The sequence below is a fragment of the Vigna unguiculata genome, chromosome 11 (genome assembly GCF_037176805.1).
Source record: "Vigna unguiculata cultivar grain cowpea cultivar isolate G323 ecotype 2 chromosome 11, ASM3717680v1, whole genome shotgun sequence".
Classification (NCBI taxonomy): Eukaryota; Viridiplantae; Streptophyta; class Magnoliopsida; order Fabales; family Fabaceae; genus Vigna; species Vigna unguiculata.
In genome coordinates this window covers 43,248,514-43,264,481 of record NC_140802.1, presented here as the reverse complement: position 1 = coordinate 43,264,481, position 15,968 = coordinate 43,248,514, and the positions used below count along the sequence as shown (strand labels likewise).

Below are 15,968 nucleotides of genomic sequence, written 5' to 3'. Positions count from 1 at the left end.
TTACTAATTTCTGGAATTATTGTAATAGTAAAATATTTTACTTACATCTTACCAAGTTATACTTTTTCATATTAAATAATTTTGAGATTGTACACAAGTGTGCTAACTAAAATTTGAGGAAAAAAAAAACATCATTTAGGATTTGTCGTCATATCATATTTTTGTAATTAAGAGTTCAGATGAATATAGGTTAGTAATTTAACTGGTTAAATTAATTTTTTCATAATATTATTTTATTTTTAATAGAGTATGTTAGAAAGTTATATAACTACGATTAAAATAATTGTAATCATAATTTATTAGCTTTCTTTCAAAACAAAAAATAGTATTAAAGTCATTAATTGTATATTTAATATATTTATAGGTTATGAATATTGTTAATTGTAGGGTGTAATAACCTTAAATTAATTGTGTAGTATTAATATTATTAATTGTACATTAAACAGTATTATCAATTGTAAGGTGTAATAGTATTAAAGACATTGAATAGTAATGGCATATAAAAAAATACTATTAAATGTAGTTTGTTAGTTGTAAGGTATAAATTGTATAATATTGATATTGATATTATTAGTGTACATGTCTGTCAACATGCATTTGATCTTAAGAAAAAAATAATAATAATTGATTTAAAAAAGGAATAAAAAATTTAAAGCTGGATGTTTTAAGACAATTGTTGCTATACTCACTGACGTAGTGTGTGTTATTGTGTTATTTTTAGTTTATTTTCGGTCCATGCGAAAGCAATAACTTCGTGCTCTAAAATTTAGTCTGTGGGAACGTAAAAATCTGTCTTGAAAATTGTGAAGTAAATTGACCAAACACATTTTTAAATAATCAACTATTTTTAAAGAAAATAAGTGAAAATAATATAATATTAATATTTTTCATTTTCCCCAACGGGTTAATGGTGTGTTGTTATATTACAACATAAAATATTATATAGTTTATAATGACCCAGTAATTAAAAACAAAAATATATAACACATTATTACATTTATCTATGAGATCCATCGCTGTATGAATACATATCTATATCCCAAATATAAAAACAAATATAACAAGTAAAACTTTAACTTTTACAAGTTTTCCAAAAAGATTTAAATTTAAAATAAAAGGAGTTCTAATGTTTAGAAGGGTGCATTATTTCTGTCTTGAGATGGATCTACAAACAAGTAAAACAACCGACGAAAATAAAATAGTAAGCTAGTTGAAAAAAATCAACACATATGTACATAGCATCCACTCATTTTAATGAAAGGGTTATATTCAATCACCAACCTTACACTCATTCATACATGTAATTAGACTCAATTGATTTAGATAAGTGCACTTGAGTCATATTTGTGAAATTATGCACTTGTGGTGGTATTCAATACTCTTTGAGTTACCACACAAAAGATTAATCCCTTGCACGGTTATAAGAATTCTAAAAGAGTCTTTACTTTCAATGCACACCCTAGTGAAACCTGCATAAAAAAATTCTTCAATGCACAAATACTAGAAAGACTCACAAAACATATCAAAGATATTACACAAATTAGAATGACGCCCCATAATATAGTGAATGTGCCTAACATTAGTAACCCATGGGCTCATTGTCAATTAAGCGCCCAACAGTACGACACTAGCACCTAACGTTAAGTATTCCTAGAATTTACTGTTAAGTGAGCACCCAGCGGTACCAAGACCACGCACATAACTAAACCCAATGTGACATGAGCACCCAAAGTCCGATGCCCTAACACGAGTGAGACTATTATTTTTTAACTAGCGTCCAACGTTCCATTACTATTGTCTAGCACCCTACTATTACTGTCCATCATCATGACAAATTTCACATTGAATATGAGAGTTTAGCTTTAGCTCGATCAATTAGGTCAATTTGATACATTCTACCATTTTCTCAACTCAAACAAATACCAAAATAGTTGTCAAAATGTATCAATTAAGTCAATTGCATAAAATCCAACCATCTCAGTTCAATCAACATTCAAGCAAAACCATCATTCACCAAAGAACTTTGTAACTCTTGCCAACACCAATTATATAATCATTTAATAGGTTACTCAATACAATCACATCATCATACCAATTTAACTTCCAATCCCACCAATTTATGCTAATTTCTCAACTTCCAACCATTCAACTCAATCAAAAATCAAGAGTCAACTAAATTACACACAAAACCACAAATTAAAACATAAAACATTTACATGATCACAACCACACACATCATTTAATTGCATATTCTTAACCTAAATCAAACTTCTCATCATAAAATTAAGTGTGCATTATGTATCTCATCACTAATACAATCGAATAAAATCACTGGCTTTTTTTTCACGTGACACAAATCTTTTTCCTCAACCATAAAAATATAAGTTAACTCTTTTTGATGTTTTTCAGTTTAAACTATTAATTATCACTTATAATTTAATAAAAAATAAATGTGATTGAGTTTTACTCTAGAGTACTTATTCGCTCAAACAGTTTTTAGAATATAATTTATATGTTTTAAAATTGAGAAGTGTTTATTTGAAAATGATAAATGTTTAAATATATTGTTTGATTAATGAAGGGAACATTGATATAATAATTTAAAAATCATACATCCAATTGAATTGAAATATAATACGATCAATTAAGTCAATAACTTACAAATATTTTAACATGAATTTATATACTAAGGATAAGTACCGATATTTAACCATATATATATATATATATATATATATATATATATATATATATATATATATATATATATATATATGAGTATTTGAATTCTTAAACTTGTTATGATCTATAAAGTCAATATCTATGATATCTACGATGCTTAAATAAGTTAAATATTTAGATTAATTAATATTTTTTTAAGTAGTATTCTAACACTTAAATTTAAATACATATTAATATTTTAAAGATCCACCACGGAAAGACATTTCAAAGAATGAAACGAAAAAAAAAATTAAATTTATATCGATCTCAAAAGTGATATTTTTAGAAGCAATAACCAAATACATATGAGATATTGTATACTCTGGAGTCTCGAATTTTATCTAGCTTTTATAGTTGGGTTAAATATGTTTTTGGTCCCTCAAGTTTCAGTGAAATTTAGAATTAGTTCCTCATCAAAACTTTTGACCAATTTAGTTCTTCATCTTTCAAAATGCATGAATTTAGTCCTTTAAACCAAATTTTGTTAAGTTTATCTGACGTTTCAAGTGCATTTCATGATAGTATTTAAATTATTTACACTGTTTGACACATTTTTGCTTCGATGTTAACTTAAATACTATCATGAAATGTGTTTGAAACGTCATATAAACTTAACAAAATTTGGTTAAAAGGACTAAATTCACGGATTTTGAAAGATGAATGACTAAATTGGTATAAAATTTTGATGATGGACTAATTCCAAAAATCACTGAAACTTGAGGGACAAAAAACATATTTAACCCTTTATAATTGTATGGATCAGTATGGAAGGAATTATAAATAAAATTTATGTTAAATAATAGTATTCATAGTAACTTGTTATAATATTGAATAAATTGCCTTAAAAATAAATAACCAAGACTATAAGGAAAATAAACCATGTTCTTTTGATTTTCCACCCTCCTTCCATGACCTTCTCATCTTCCTCATGGAACTCAAACTTCACTGTGAAATATTGGTTTATAAACCATAAGCTCAATCTTCTCTGAAATTTTTGGATCTTGTAGAAGTTCAATAAGATATCAGTGCTAAATATTACATCTTTATTTCTCTTCTCTGAGGTTCATGGATATTCTCAATTGGAAATTTCAGCCAAATTCCATACCGATCCAAGATATGTTTATTGAACTTACCAATTAACTAGTGTGGATCTTCCATGTATTTTTTTGAAAACTACTTTTTAAAAATAAGAAAAATTTAGAACAAAATCTTGAAAGTACACGAAAAAATTATTTTCATAAACAAAAAATAAAAATGTATACAGTTTCACACATCAAAATGTCTCTGGTCCCGCAACTCTCAAATCTATCACTGGTCGTTTCAGTTTCTTCTCCGTTGGGCGTGATCATGTCTGAGAAAACTCAAACCTTTTGCAAAGCATCTTCCCCCAATCCCAACTCACCCACTTCCTCTGTTGAAGCCTCCCACTCCAAAGTTCGCGTCTTTGTCCGGAGAAATAAAAAACCCAGAAGCATGGTTGTCAAACTTGAAGGAGAGGACCATTTTCCATCAACCCAGGATCACAAGGTATCAACTTTTCCATCATTTCTTTTGTTTCTGCATAAATGGATCAATGGGTGTCTGAGTTATGAATCCTTGGCTTTTCGTGTTGTTATAATAAAGTTTTTGACTTGCAATGAGTTATATGATCAGGTTCTTGGCCTTCCAGAAATTGAAGAATTTGCGTACTGTGGAGCAAATAAATTGACTCGGCGTGGTCAGTACCTTTTTTTCCCTTTAGTTTACAATGTCGATTGATATTCCCTGCTTTCAGTTGTGCCATGTTGAACCATTTATTTACGACGTAATATTTTATGTGCTTTGCATATTTACTTTCACAACAGCTACATGGTCCCTTTTTAGGAGTGTCATGAATGTTTCACAGTGATCTGAGAATAAATTGATCCGGAACATAGTGCATTATAGAAGGAAAAAAATGGGGTTACCAAAAGAAAATGGGGTTACCTAAAGGAATAGGAACATATGAATGAGTTTGGAAAGGTATAAATGTAACAAAGTAATAATTATGGTGTTTATTTTATTAGCTGCTTTGTTTTATCTTGGAATTAGTTAAAGATATATTGGTGTACACTAACAAAGGTGATTATTAGCTATTTTTAACTTTTCTATCATATTCAACCAGGGTTTGAATTAGAAGTTTGCATGAATGTGTTTGACACAGCCTGCCTAGTTACTCACTGTATAACCAAACATTCTCATGTTCATCTATTCTGATTGAAGGAACGAGTTCTCATACATTAAGCTCTTTTTTTCCAGTGAAATCTGAAATGGAATCAGACGGGGCTTCAGTGGCAAGTGAAGTTGGCTCAACTAGATCTGGTGGTAAGAATTAGAAATAATTAATGCAAGTTTTTTAGGTGTTTGCTTATTAAAGAAAATAATCTGGATTCCGTCCTCCCTCACTATATAATGGGAAAACAGTTTTAGAGAGAAACGATGCTTTGTTTGTTACCTGCTTTGTTTAGAGAGAATCCATGAACTACTTCTGAATGGCTTTACTAAACTCTTGCTCCATATAGTATTCAAAAGATCATCTTTGACAAAATTTTGATGTCCCAGATTTTTATTTCATCAATAATTTCCGGTTAGTTTGGAATTAAAGAAATCAAGCCCCTCATTTTCTAACCATCCAATTTTGGACAGGAATGGTGACAAAGATCTGACATGCTTCAATCGATTAATATTTGGGTGTTTGTGTCCAAAATCAATATTTTAGAGTGTTAGATGTCCCCTTTTCAGTTTATCATATTTTTGTTATCAAAGCTGTTAGATGTAACAGACTTAGGCTCATCTCTTTCTATTTTCCTATTTATAAATACATAATCCCATGTGCTCCATTCACAGATATTCAACCTGTGCCACTTTCTCTTTTATTTCAGCATAGAGAAATAGTGATATCAAAATTTAGAAAATTTAGTTACTTCTTTTAGGATGATGAAGTTAATAATTATGTTAAGATAGATTTCGCCTTGATATCAATTTGTTTTGAATGCATTAATACTTGAGAAAAGTTCTAATTGTGTGTCAAACTTGCGAAACAGTAATTAGTAGTGCTGAAAATTGAAAATTGGAACTCTTGGCTTCCTTTTTATAATAATCTTTCCCCTTTAGATCAAACTTAATTTGTTTTAATTACAGGGTTTTCCCTAAAAAGTTTTTAAATAAAATGCTTTTAAAATTGTTGATCTAGGAAATATTAAGGTAGTCTAGCAGACTCTCGCTACTTCAACAATGTTTATTTATGCATTCAAATACTGTGTTTGCCAGAGTACTTAAATGCATACACAAGCACTATGTAGTAAACATATTAATTTAAAGCTGAGATTTAGCTGAACTTTGCCATTTTTATTTCATGTCTCCTTATGTATGCATCCAAATGCTCTGTTTTCGGCCTGTTGATTAAATTCTAGATTTATCTTTTCCTCAGGAATTTATTTAATGAAGTTTACACCATTTAGTTTTTACCGGGAAATTAAAATTTATTTGTTGAAACAGTTTTGTTAGCATATTAATTTGAAACTAGTTTACATCCCATCTATTGCGATTGAGCTTAAATTATTTAGTTCATGTATGATATAGGTGTATCACCTGCCCACTGGGAAAAGGTGCTTGAGGGGATTCGAAAAATGAGGTGTTCTGGTGATGCACCAGTGGATACTATGGGATGTGAGAAAGCTGGTGATACACTACCTCCCAAGGTCTGTATATTAATTTGATCTGTGATGAAAATTTAAGGTTTATTTACTGGTTTCTGTGTTGTTGCTTTCGAGGGAAGGTGATTGCTAAATATACATTTGAATAGATATGGCTTGCCAAACAACTTTTTTGGTAGAAAAAAGACAACATGGTGAATGCTGTCTATTTGAAAATTCCAGTAGTCATTCATCATCAACCAGTATAGCAATTACTCATTCAATTAGTAGATGATGATGAGTTGATGACCAAACTAGTTAGTGTGTTTAGCTTACCGTTGAAAAAGTTAAGTTTGGTTGAATGAAACTGAAATGTCATCTGATGGAAAAGCATCAAAAGTGTTGCTTTGAATGCAGCCACAGTTTGGATCTCTTTAATACTCAATGAAATGTAAAAAAAAAAAAAAAATTGCCGAACAAGTGGGTGTGACTTTCAATACTCTTCAACTGACTTTTGGATGCTCAAACGGTAATCCAAACACACACTTAGTCATATGTGTAATCTTGTATTGAGTTGATTGGTTGGCTTCTCATACTAATATGGCCTTTTTGTGAGATATATTTCTTCCTCTCATATTTTTGTCGTGATTACAGGGACATTGTAATCCCTTTTACTTCTATATTTTGTGTGAAGCATGATGTGAATAAGTTTACGCTTATCAAAATTTCTGTGTATAGGAGAGAAGATTTGCTGTGCTGGTATCTTCTCTTTTATCTAGCCAAACAAAGGATCCAGTTACTCATGGTAAGTATATATGCCATCTGAAGTTTAGGGTTGAAAAAATGTTGTTGATAAGTTTGCTGGCTTTTGTAGATGATAATGTTCTTTTTTTTTTTTTTTTTTTTTTATCAAATACGTGGCGCATTCTTACCTTATGAGGTTAGAAGCATTGACTTGTCACAAGTAAAATATTTCATAGTAGCAGAAGTTTCTTATGTCAACTTATTGAGATGAAAAATATAGAGGAACTGAATATTGGTTAACATATGAGATTATTAATGTCTAGAAAGTTGTGGCTTGTTATGGGTTGAATTTAGGTTGGCTTGGATTTGGGTAATAAGTTCAATATGCCTGTGTTTTAGGTTCTGAGAAAGCTTGAAAGATTGGTAGGTCTGCATGTTTGACAAAAACCTGCTTACCAACATCTTTTAGGCTGCTAAAAGTGGATTTGTAAGTTAAATGCAAACTAGTCTCTCCACGTTTGAAGTAATTTAAATGAACATTGATAGAGCAAACTAGCAAAAATGGATATTATCTATATATGTTGATATAGATTGAATTCTGTATTGCAAATTAATTGGTAATCTAAACAAACAATCTTAATGTATGTAGTTCATACTTGGTAGATGCTTGAAAATGTTTGTCATGCTTACAAGTGTGTTTTTAAGAATAGGAGCAATTCAGCGCCTTCTTCAAAATGATCTGCTTACAGCTGAAGCAATCAATAATGTAGATGAAGAGACAGTCAAAAAGTTGATCTACCCTGTATGTTCCTTGTTTCTTTTGAAGTTATTGCCACTCTTGTGATCCAAATAATTTGAATTCAAGTGGCAACTATGTAATACTAGTAGCTTGCTGTTATCAATTGAATTCCTTTTTGGTTATGCTTCATTCTGTAAAGTGATTATGCTTGTACTTTTGTGCATTTTTTCCAGGTTGGGTTTTATACAAGAAAAGCCACTAACTTGAAAAAAATTGCAAATATTTGTCTCATGAAGTACAATGGAGACATACCAAGCTCAATTGACCAACTACTGTTACTTCCAGGCATTGGTCCTAAGATGGCTCATTTGGTATGTGTAACCGCTTCTCTGATTCAAGCAACATGTTTCATTAGATCTATGAAGTGAATCTTGTTACTGCACATTAGGTTATGAATGTTGGATGGAACAATGTCCAAGGGATATGTGTAGATACTCATGTCCACCGCATCTGCAACCGCCTTGGGTGGGTCTCAAGATTGGGCACAAAACAGGTTCCTTTAAGTCTGACATCTTCGCATAATCTCTTTCAATTGGTTTGGTTTTAGTTTCTATTCTTACTGTGTCTAAGAGTCCAGATTTTCTACTGGATTTTTTGGTACTGTCCTCTACTGAGCAATAAAAATACACTTATGTTGGTATGTTATAATTCTTTTTAATGTATTTTAACACATTAAAATTAGTGTCAATCAGTGTATTGTAAAGGCATAGTAGAGAGACAACACCAAAGAACCAATCAGAGAGTCCAAATTCTTGTGGTGTCTAATGGTCATAATTGAAAGTTACCAATCTTCTTCAAATTGCTAGAAAACTTCAACACCTGAAGAGACAAGAGAGTCTCTGCAACGGTGGCTTCCAAAGGAAGAATGGGTTCCAATAAACCCTCTATTGGTATGTTTGTTTCTCTTCACCAAATCAATCATCTTATCCCACAATTTCTTGTTCTAATTTGATATGTTTTGTTTCACTAGTTAATTTTATATGGTAAATTTGAGTAAGGTAGCTATTTAAACACTTACAGTTATTTATGTGGCTTGAATATAACAGGTAGGGTTTGGACAAACAATTTGTACACCTCTAAGACCTCGTTGTGGAGAATGCAGTGTAAGAGACTTGTGTCCCTCTGCCTTCAAGGAGGCCTCAAACTCAAGCCCATCTTCCAAGCCCAAAAAGCCCGGGCTGAACAAGAAGCCTTAACATTCACCACTCCCAAAAACACATTAACCTTTAACTAATTTTTGTGGAATTTGGTTCCTTTTTTGTCACTATTTTGGCATGCACATGCATATTTCTAGGTATAGCTGTGACCAAATTCTTGTTGGGCTTACGTTACATGCTGCCCCACATCTAGATATGTATATTTCTTGTTTTTTTTTTTGGGTAAGAATACATGTATTCACCTTTGGATGGTATGAAACTTAAGGGTTTTTAAAAGCTTGATTTTTATATTTTTGCTATCTTTTTTATTTTGTGCAAAAACAATAATTCATCCAAGTTTGATATGTGCATGTCTCTTTGCCCCCAGAGTTTAATTTCTTATGGTGATATTTAAACCTAAATACATTTTAAGGTTAAGTTTTATATTCATTTATAATAATATCGATTTAGTCAACTTGAGATTTCAAACATTCACCCTCACTTCAAGAACATTAAGTGTGAGAATAAATTATAATGTGATCACTTTATTCACCTTCAGATTTCAAACATTCACCCTCACATCAAAGACATTACGTGTGAGAATAGAAGGTTTGATATTCAATTAATTTTGATATTCAACATCACAAAACTCAGACTAAATGAAAGTTGATTTACTAATATATTATAATGTAGTTATATATCTTCTTAACATTATTTATTTAAATTTTACAAGTGACTTGAGTCATGTTTGAGTTATAAGAATATGCAATTTAAATATTTTTCATAAGGTTGGTAATATATTTGGATATTTCTTGAGAATGAAGCAATTACACGTAAAAATAAAAGTAGTGACTTTTAGCTTTTTAAAACCATTAACTTGGAATTAATAGTTAATTTAGTGCATGCTTTACTTTAAATCCAAGTAATCAATGCTATTTTTTTATGGAAAAATTGTTTATGTTCAATTTTATCTAACAGCTTAATATTGAATTGAAATGGCTTTAAATAGTTTTTGCATTTTATAAAAATATATACCAAATTCTATCATTAAATTACTTTTAGTTTTTTTAATACTGGAAAATTTTCAAAAGGGTGTTAGAAATCACATAATACACTAAGTGAAAATTTATAATTTGTTTAGAAATCAAAAGTCATAAATTTTACAAAATTCTTATTGATAACAAAAGAATATTAACAATTATTTAAATGAGTGTTTTTTTTTATCAGATGATCTCCTTTGCAAGGAAAAAAAAATGGTGTGAAACTATGAATTCATGTATTTATTTAGATTTTTCTATATAATAGATATAGTTTGTTTATCTATCATAAAATGTGATTTTTATAATGTGATCCTCCATATTTTACATTCTTTTATTTTTTTTCCTTGGACTCTAAAATGTCATAGTTCATAATGCCATCGTTCATAATGAAAAATTGAAAATAATTATTAGTCATTTTAATAGGAATTAACTATAGAAAAATTAAATATAATCTAATCATGTACTAATTTCAGAGCTAGTATAAGTACATGCTATTATGGGTTTCATTGTTCATGATTTAGCCCATATGTATACTTCGTCAGGCCCAACAGTGAAATGATCTTTGGTAACCGACCCGAATAGCGATTCGGATCAGAAGATGAGTGACTCGGTGTTCATCGAGTGGAGGAGCTGAGCAGAGGAGTTTGGGAAGTGTTTGGTGACTTCTCGGATTCTGTTCCTTTGAGAGAGAGAGAGATGACGGTAGCAGCAGGAATCGGTTACGCTCTGGTAGCGTTAGGGCCCTCTCTCTCCCTCTTCATTTCCGTCATTTCCAAAAAGCCCTTCCTCATTCTCACTGTTCTCTCCAGGTACGCACGCTCCCTTTATTTTCATCGATCTCACCAAACCACAAACGCTGTGTCCTACAATTTTGCAATTCACCCTCGCCATGTCACTGTTTGCTTCATTAGTTACTCTTCATTGCGAACTAGGGTTTTATGATTAGTCTATTGGCTTCAAATGAAATATTTATGTGTGATTCTTATGAAATTTTGCTGTGTTGATTTAATTTGTGAATGCAGTACACTGTTGTGGCTTATTAGTTTGATTGTGCTGTCTGGAATATGGAGGGGGTTTTTGCCCCTCAATACAAGCGCTTGGTGGCCTTTTGGAATTCTTATATTCTCATCTGTTGCTTTTCAAGAAGGTCTGAGGCTGTTCTTCTGGAAAATATACAAGTAAGCTTATATTCTTGTTGTTTTCTTCTCCAATGCTATGATATTGTTGTTAGGTTAAATTAAAAACATGGTTCCTACAGCTTACACCGTTTTTCATTTTAGTCCCTTTGTATATAAATGGTAGCATAGCAATCTACATTTTAGTCTTATATGAAAAACTGACACTGTTTTTTTCATTTTAGGATGTACGTGAAAAAAATAGTCCTTATTTTAGTTCTTTCCTACATTAAGGATTCTATATTTTGATCCCTACCGATTTTGCTTTGGTCCCTATGTGAAAAAATTGTGATACTCTTATAACTTTAATAAACTGTAAGATGAACAGTAAGAGCTAAATTGTGAACAACTGTGTTGCAGGGACTAAAAGGAAAATAGTTTTGGATATAAACGCAGAGTTTACAATTTAACCTTGCTGTTATTTGATGCTTTTGGAAACTATTTGACAATATAATTTAACCTTGCTGACCATTTTGTACGAAGTGTTTTATTTGATCTGCTATACCAATGTTGCTTTTGCCTTTTGTGTATGGATTATTTATTCTATTTTATTTTCCTTTTGATATTTTGTAGGAGGTTAGAAGACATGTTAGATGCCTTTGCTGACAGAGTATCAAAACCACATCTTCTCCTGACAGATAAGATGCTGATTGCTCTGGGTAATAATATGGGGGCTTTCATGCCCATGAAGATTGCATTTGTTTGATCAACTTTTGATTAGTTTATTAGCTATTTGGTTTTGTCAGCTGCTGGATTTAACCTTGATGATAGTCTCTTTGTTTTGGCGATTAACTGGATCCTTGATTTAATTTAGTTGTTTGATAAAATGAATAACTTGTTAAGATGCTATTGAAAAAAGATATTTTCCTTTTGGTATATGATCTAGATTATGAATGATAAACTGTGATTTTTTAGTAAAATGTATTTTGGTTTTGTTTCACAGCTGGTGGGTTGGGTCATGGTGTTGCCCATGCCGTGTTCTTCTGCATCAGCCTATTAACTCCTGCATTTGGTCCAGCAACATATTTTGTTGACAGGTGTTCAAAAGTTCCATTTTTCCTTCTTTCTGGTGAGTTTTCCCACCGCTGGTTGTTGTATGCATGTATATGAATAGTGTGGGATTTACAGCTTCAAACTTTTGAAAACTTTGCCATCTAAGGATTTATTGCATATTCATATCATTGATCTGAGTTTATATAGAGTTTGGATTAGGTTTGCCTCGTGAGAATCTTTGATAGCGTTTTTCTCCCAATAAGTCTCAAATTTTATATATAAACAGCAATAGCTCTGATTTTTAATATTAACTTCTGCAATTAGCTCACCGTTTTCTATATACATTGCAGCAACAATTGCTCTTGCATTTGTCACAATCCACACATTCTCAATGGTCATCGCATTTAATGGGTATACAGAGGGGAACAAAGTGGATACGTATTTTGTTCCCATTGTTCACATTGTTGCAGGAATGGTGGTAAAATCTCACTCTTTGGATTATATTTTTACCCTAAAATTTACAACTGTAACTAGTAACCATCCATCTTTCACTAGTGGTGCCTGTCTGCTTGAATTTTAGTAGGTTTCAGAAAACATGAAAACTGTAATATTAAAAGGTCTCCTGTATATACTGTGAATTATATTTATGAATTGATATTTTGGAATGTAACTGTTCTTTTATGATTTTTGCCATCAATTAATGCTTAAACTACACTGTTTTCTTTGGCTTGCTGTTTCCTTATTCAGACACTGGTGAATTTGGCGCCTGGTGGTTGCGCTGTTGGCATTCCTCTTCTTTATTTCACTGCTATCTTGACCGTGGTTCATTGTGGGAGGATGGTTTGGAGAAGATTGACAGAAAACCCAATCAGGCCAGGTCACTCATAGTAATTGATGATTTTTGTAAAAAGTCTCCCTATAGTTGCTTATTGTTTACCATACCTGTTGGAATACGTAAGGTAGCAGAAGTTATATTGCACAAAAGGTGTTTCCTTGACTTGATGCTCCCATCTTCTTACAATATGCGGGGCTTAAAGTCACCTTCTTTTCGTATTTGACAGTTTTACTTATCGTCAATGTAATTAGGTTCATTCAAGTTTTGGTTGCAGAAGCCAGTTTGTTGAAGTATTGGTCATTTAGTATCTAGAAAATGAAAATATAGTAGATTAAGAACATGTGTGAAAGAATTTTTCCGTAAGTTCCTTTTAGAACAGAAAAATAAAAGAAAAAACTGAAATTAGTATCTCCATGAACTCTATTTAGAAAATGAAAATTAACATGTATATTATGAGAGGCTTTCCATAAATTAATTTCGGTCAGTGTTTTGAAATTTCATTTGTGAAATGTTAATTGGGTATATTACGTTGAGTGTTTGTGTTATCTCCTTGAATTCAATCTTAGTTACTTCATGAATCCGCTAGTTTGTTATGTGTTTGAAATTCAAATCTGGTGCAGCCAGGTTTGAAATATATTTTTAAGCTGGATATGTTAAATCCAAGAAGCACATAAAAATAGTTTAAGGGAAGGATTTTTGGAAACAATGGCAATACCTTACCAGCTCTTTCCAATGCAAGGCTTGTTGAGACTTTTATTAAAAACAATTCCAAAAGTACTTACAAAATATTGTTCCTTTTCCTATTTTATTTATTTTAAATGATTTATTAGTTTAACAACTAAGCTAAGAGTTATAATTTTGTAATCATTTTTAAATATTGTATTAAATGAACTGATACAATTGTACTTTGAGAAATGAACCGATACATTTTAAAAATATCTTCTTAAATGAACTGCACTAAGGTATGTGTATTCTACCAAAACAATTCAAAATGGCAGGGACTTATGAAAAAGTGATGGTAACTCTGTCATTCTGATATTTAATATCAAGCTTCCTCCAACATGAACACATCACCATTAAACTCTGAATCAAGCCCTTCACGTCCATCAAACTCCTTCAGCCCCACCAGTGTCTCAATTGAAATCTCAGGCTCTTCTTCATCCAAACAAAAATCTTTTCTAACCAATAGAAGGTCATAATAATCTGACTCATGATCCTCATTAACCAGGGTCTTGTCAACACATAACACTTTGTTGTCATCTTTTGTGCCTTTAAATGCAACTTTCTCATCATTCAACTCTGGTGGAGTTACTATCTCACCATTCATCTTTTGTGCACATGATACCCTGCATATACTTTCATGGCCTTTCTCACTACTTTCCTTTATCCTTGGTGTCATTGATCTAGAACCAAACACAAGCCCTCCCCTTGGTGAGATGCAAAACGGGCTTCCAGATTCCTCAAAACTCCAGCTGAATTTCCCTTCATATGGCCAAAAAAGTGGTCCATCAGTACTAAACTCTTGAATGTCTTCAATTTCTAAAAGATGCTCCACTGAAATATTATCTTCTGATCTGACACACTGTATTATTCCATTGGTGCTCAGAGGAGTTAAAGGGTTCTCAGATGACAATCCATGATTAGACTTTGAATCTGAGATCCACTCAGAGTCTTCACTTTCATGAGAGAGTAAAGAATCATCATAGCTGAAGTCACAGTTGATGCAAATATGAGTGGAACTGTTGTTAGATGAAGATCCACAATTAGTCTCAGAGAAGCCACAAGGAGAATTTGTAGCAGTTGCATCATTCACAGTTCCAGTCAAACTCATTGTAGTGGCTCTTCTTGTTAACAACAGTCACTCACTGCTAAATTGGATTAATCAGAGATTGTCCTTTGAGGATACATTTTTGTTTTAAAATCACAAAGGAAAGAGAAAAGTCAAGAAAAGGTTCAAGGTTAAAGGATAACACTCGTTACAAAGATTAGCTAAATCTAGTAGTTAAACAAACTCACGAAGTTAAAGGAAGAGAAACATCCCAATAGTGTAATTACATTGAATTGAAGAGTGATATTTGGAAAATAATTCACAAACTAATTGTGCCTAATCTGCTGTGTTACCTAAGATCTAAGCTTATATGGCTGTGTTGGAACTAAATATTTTGGCTGATAAACGCATTCATGTAAATAAATTAACAGACAAAAAAAAAAGGATCAAAGCTACCAATAGACATTATCAGATAGAAAGAAAATCATAAGCCACTCAGAAGCAACTTTTTAGGGAGGCAATGATTTTAGCCTTTGGATTTTAATTTGATGACAGAAAACTATAACCTGTGACAGATGCAGGCATGGTGAAAAAAACATCATATGGAAGAAAAAAAACTGCTTCTATATCATTACCTTGCTTCTACTCTGGAAACCACACCACATGTTATGAGTTTGATCAAAGAAAGGGATTTTGAGAGAAAGAGAAATGAAAAAAAGAAAATTTTGGGTGAAAGAAAATGCCCAGACAGAATACAGCACAGTACTTAAATAGTAAAGATGAAAAGGTAGAACACTGTCTTTTACTTGCACTGTAGTATTAGAAATTCAACCAAAAAACAAAGCACTGAGAAAAGTTTGGAATTTTGTGTTCTCACTAACCATTGGTGAATTTAATGGTCCACTCATTGTTGGCCATTAATTAATTCTTGAAGAATATGATCAGACCATTTTCCATTTCATTATTTTAATTTTAATTTTTCACTTCAAGTTCACAAGGGGCAGTGACTTCTCCCATCTTTTTTCTACAAACCACATTTATCAGTAACAGTTAGTTATTAACACTTTATATACATTTGTATCCTAATTATCACTTTATTATTTT

General features: G+C 31.6%; 3 protein-coding genes across 5 annotated transcripts; 2 read left to right on the top strand and 1 right to left on the bottom strand.

Annotated features, from left to right (window-relative positions):
- The first annotated feature begins 3,734 nt into the window (after positions 1-3,734).
- Positions 3,735-9,364, top strand: ATNTH1 (DNA glycosylase superfamily protein). 2 transcript variants are annotated; one of them, XM_028053604.2, is made up of 10 exons: positions 3,749-4,248; positions 4,375-4,438; positions 4,999-5,064; positions 6,322-6,440; positions 7,113-7,179; positions 7,829-7,920; positions 8,091-8,228; positions 8,306-8,410; positions 8,724-8,807; positions 8,964-9,364. In XM_028053604.2, the coding sequence occupies exons 1-10, from the start codon at positions 3,976-3,978 to the stop codon at positions 9,111-9,113; spliced, it is 1,158 nt and encodes a 385-aa protein (XP_027909405.2). In that variant the 5' UTR covers positions 3,749-3,975; the 3' UTR covers positions 9,114-9,364. The 2 variants fall into 2 exon arrangements, with proteins under 2 accessions (XP_085524702.1, XP_027909405.2); XM_085668576.1 differs by having other exon boundaries at positions 3,735-4,438.
- Positions 9,365-10,680: 1,316 nt separating this feature from the next.
- Positions 10,681-13,386, top strand: LOC114168682 (gamma-secretase subunit APH1-like protein). The gene is made up of 6 exons (XM_028053587.2): positions 10,681-10,902; positions 11,116-11,271; positions 11,842-11,927; positions 12,212-12,337; positions 12,612-12,739; positions 13,009-13,386. The coding sequence occupies exons 1-6, from the start codon at positions 10,790-10,792 to the stop codon at positions 13,147-13,149; spliced, it is 750 nt and encodes a 249-aa protein (XP_027909388.2). The 5' UTR covers positions 10,681-10,789; the 3' UTR covers positions 13,150-13,386.
- A 72-nt stretch (positions 13,387-13,458) lies between these two features.
- Positions 13,459-15,640, bottom strand: LOC114170577 (uncharacterized). 2 transcript variants are annotated; one of them, XM_028056084.2, is made up of 2 exons: positions 15,500-15,640; positions 13,459-14,990 (listed from the first exon to the last, which is right to left on the bottom strand). In XM_028056084.2, the coding sequence occupies exon 2, from the start codon at positions 14,925-14,927 to the stop codon at positions 14,142-14,144; it is 786 nt and encodes a 261-aa protein (XP_027911885.1). In that variant the 5' UTR covers positions 14,928-14,990; positions 15,500-15,640; the 3' UTR covers positions 13,459-14,141. The 2 variants fall into 2 exon arrangements, with proteins under 2 accessions (XP_027911885.1, XP_027911886.1); XM_028056085.2 differs by having other exon boundaries at positions 13,459-14,961; positions 15,500-15,639.
- Between the last annotated feature and the right edge of the window lie 328 nt (positions 15,641-15,968).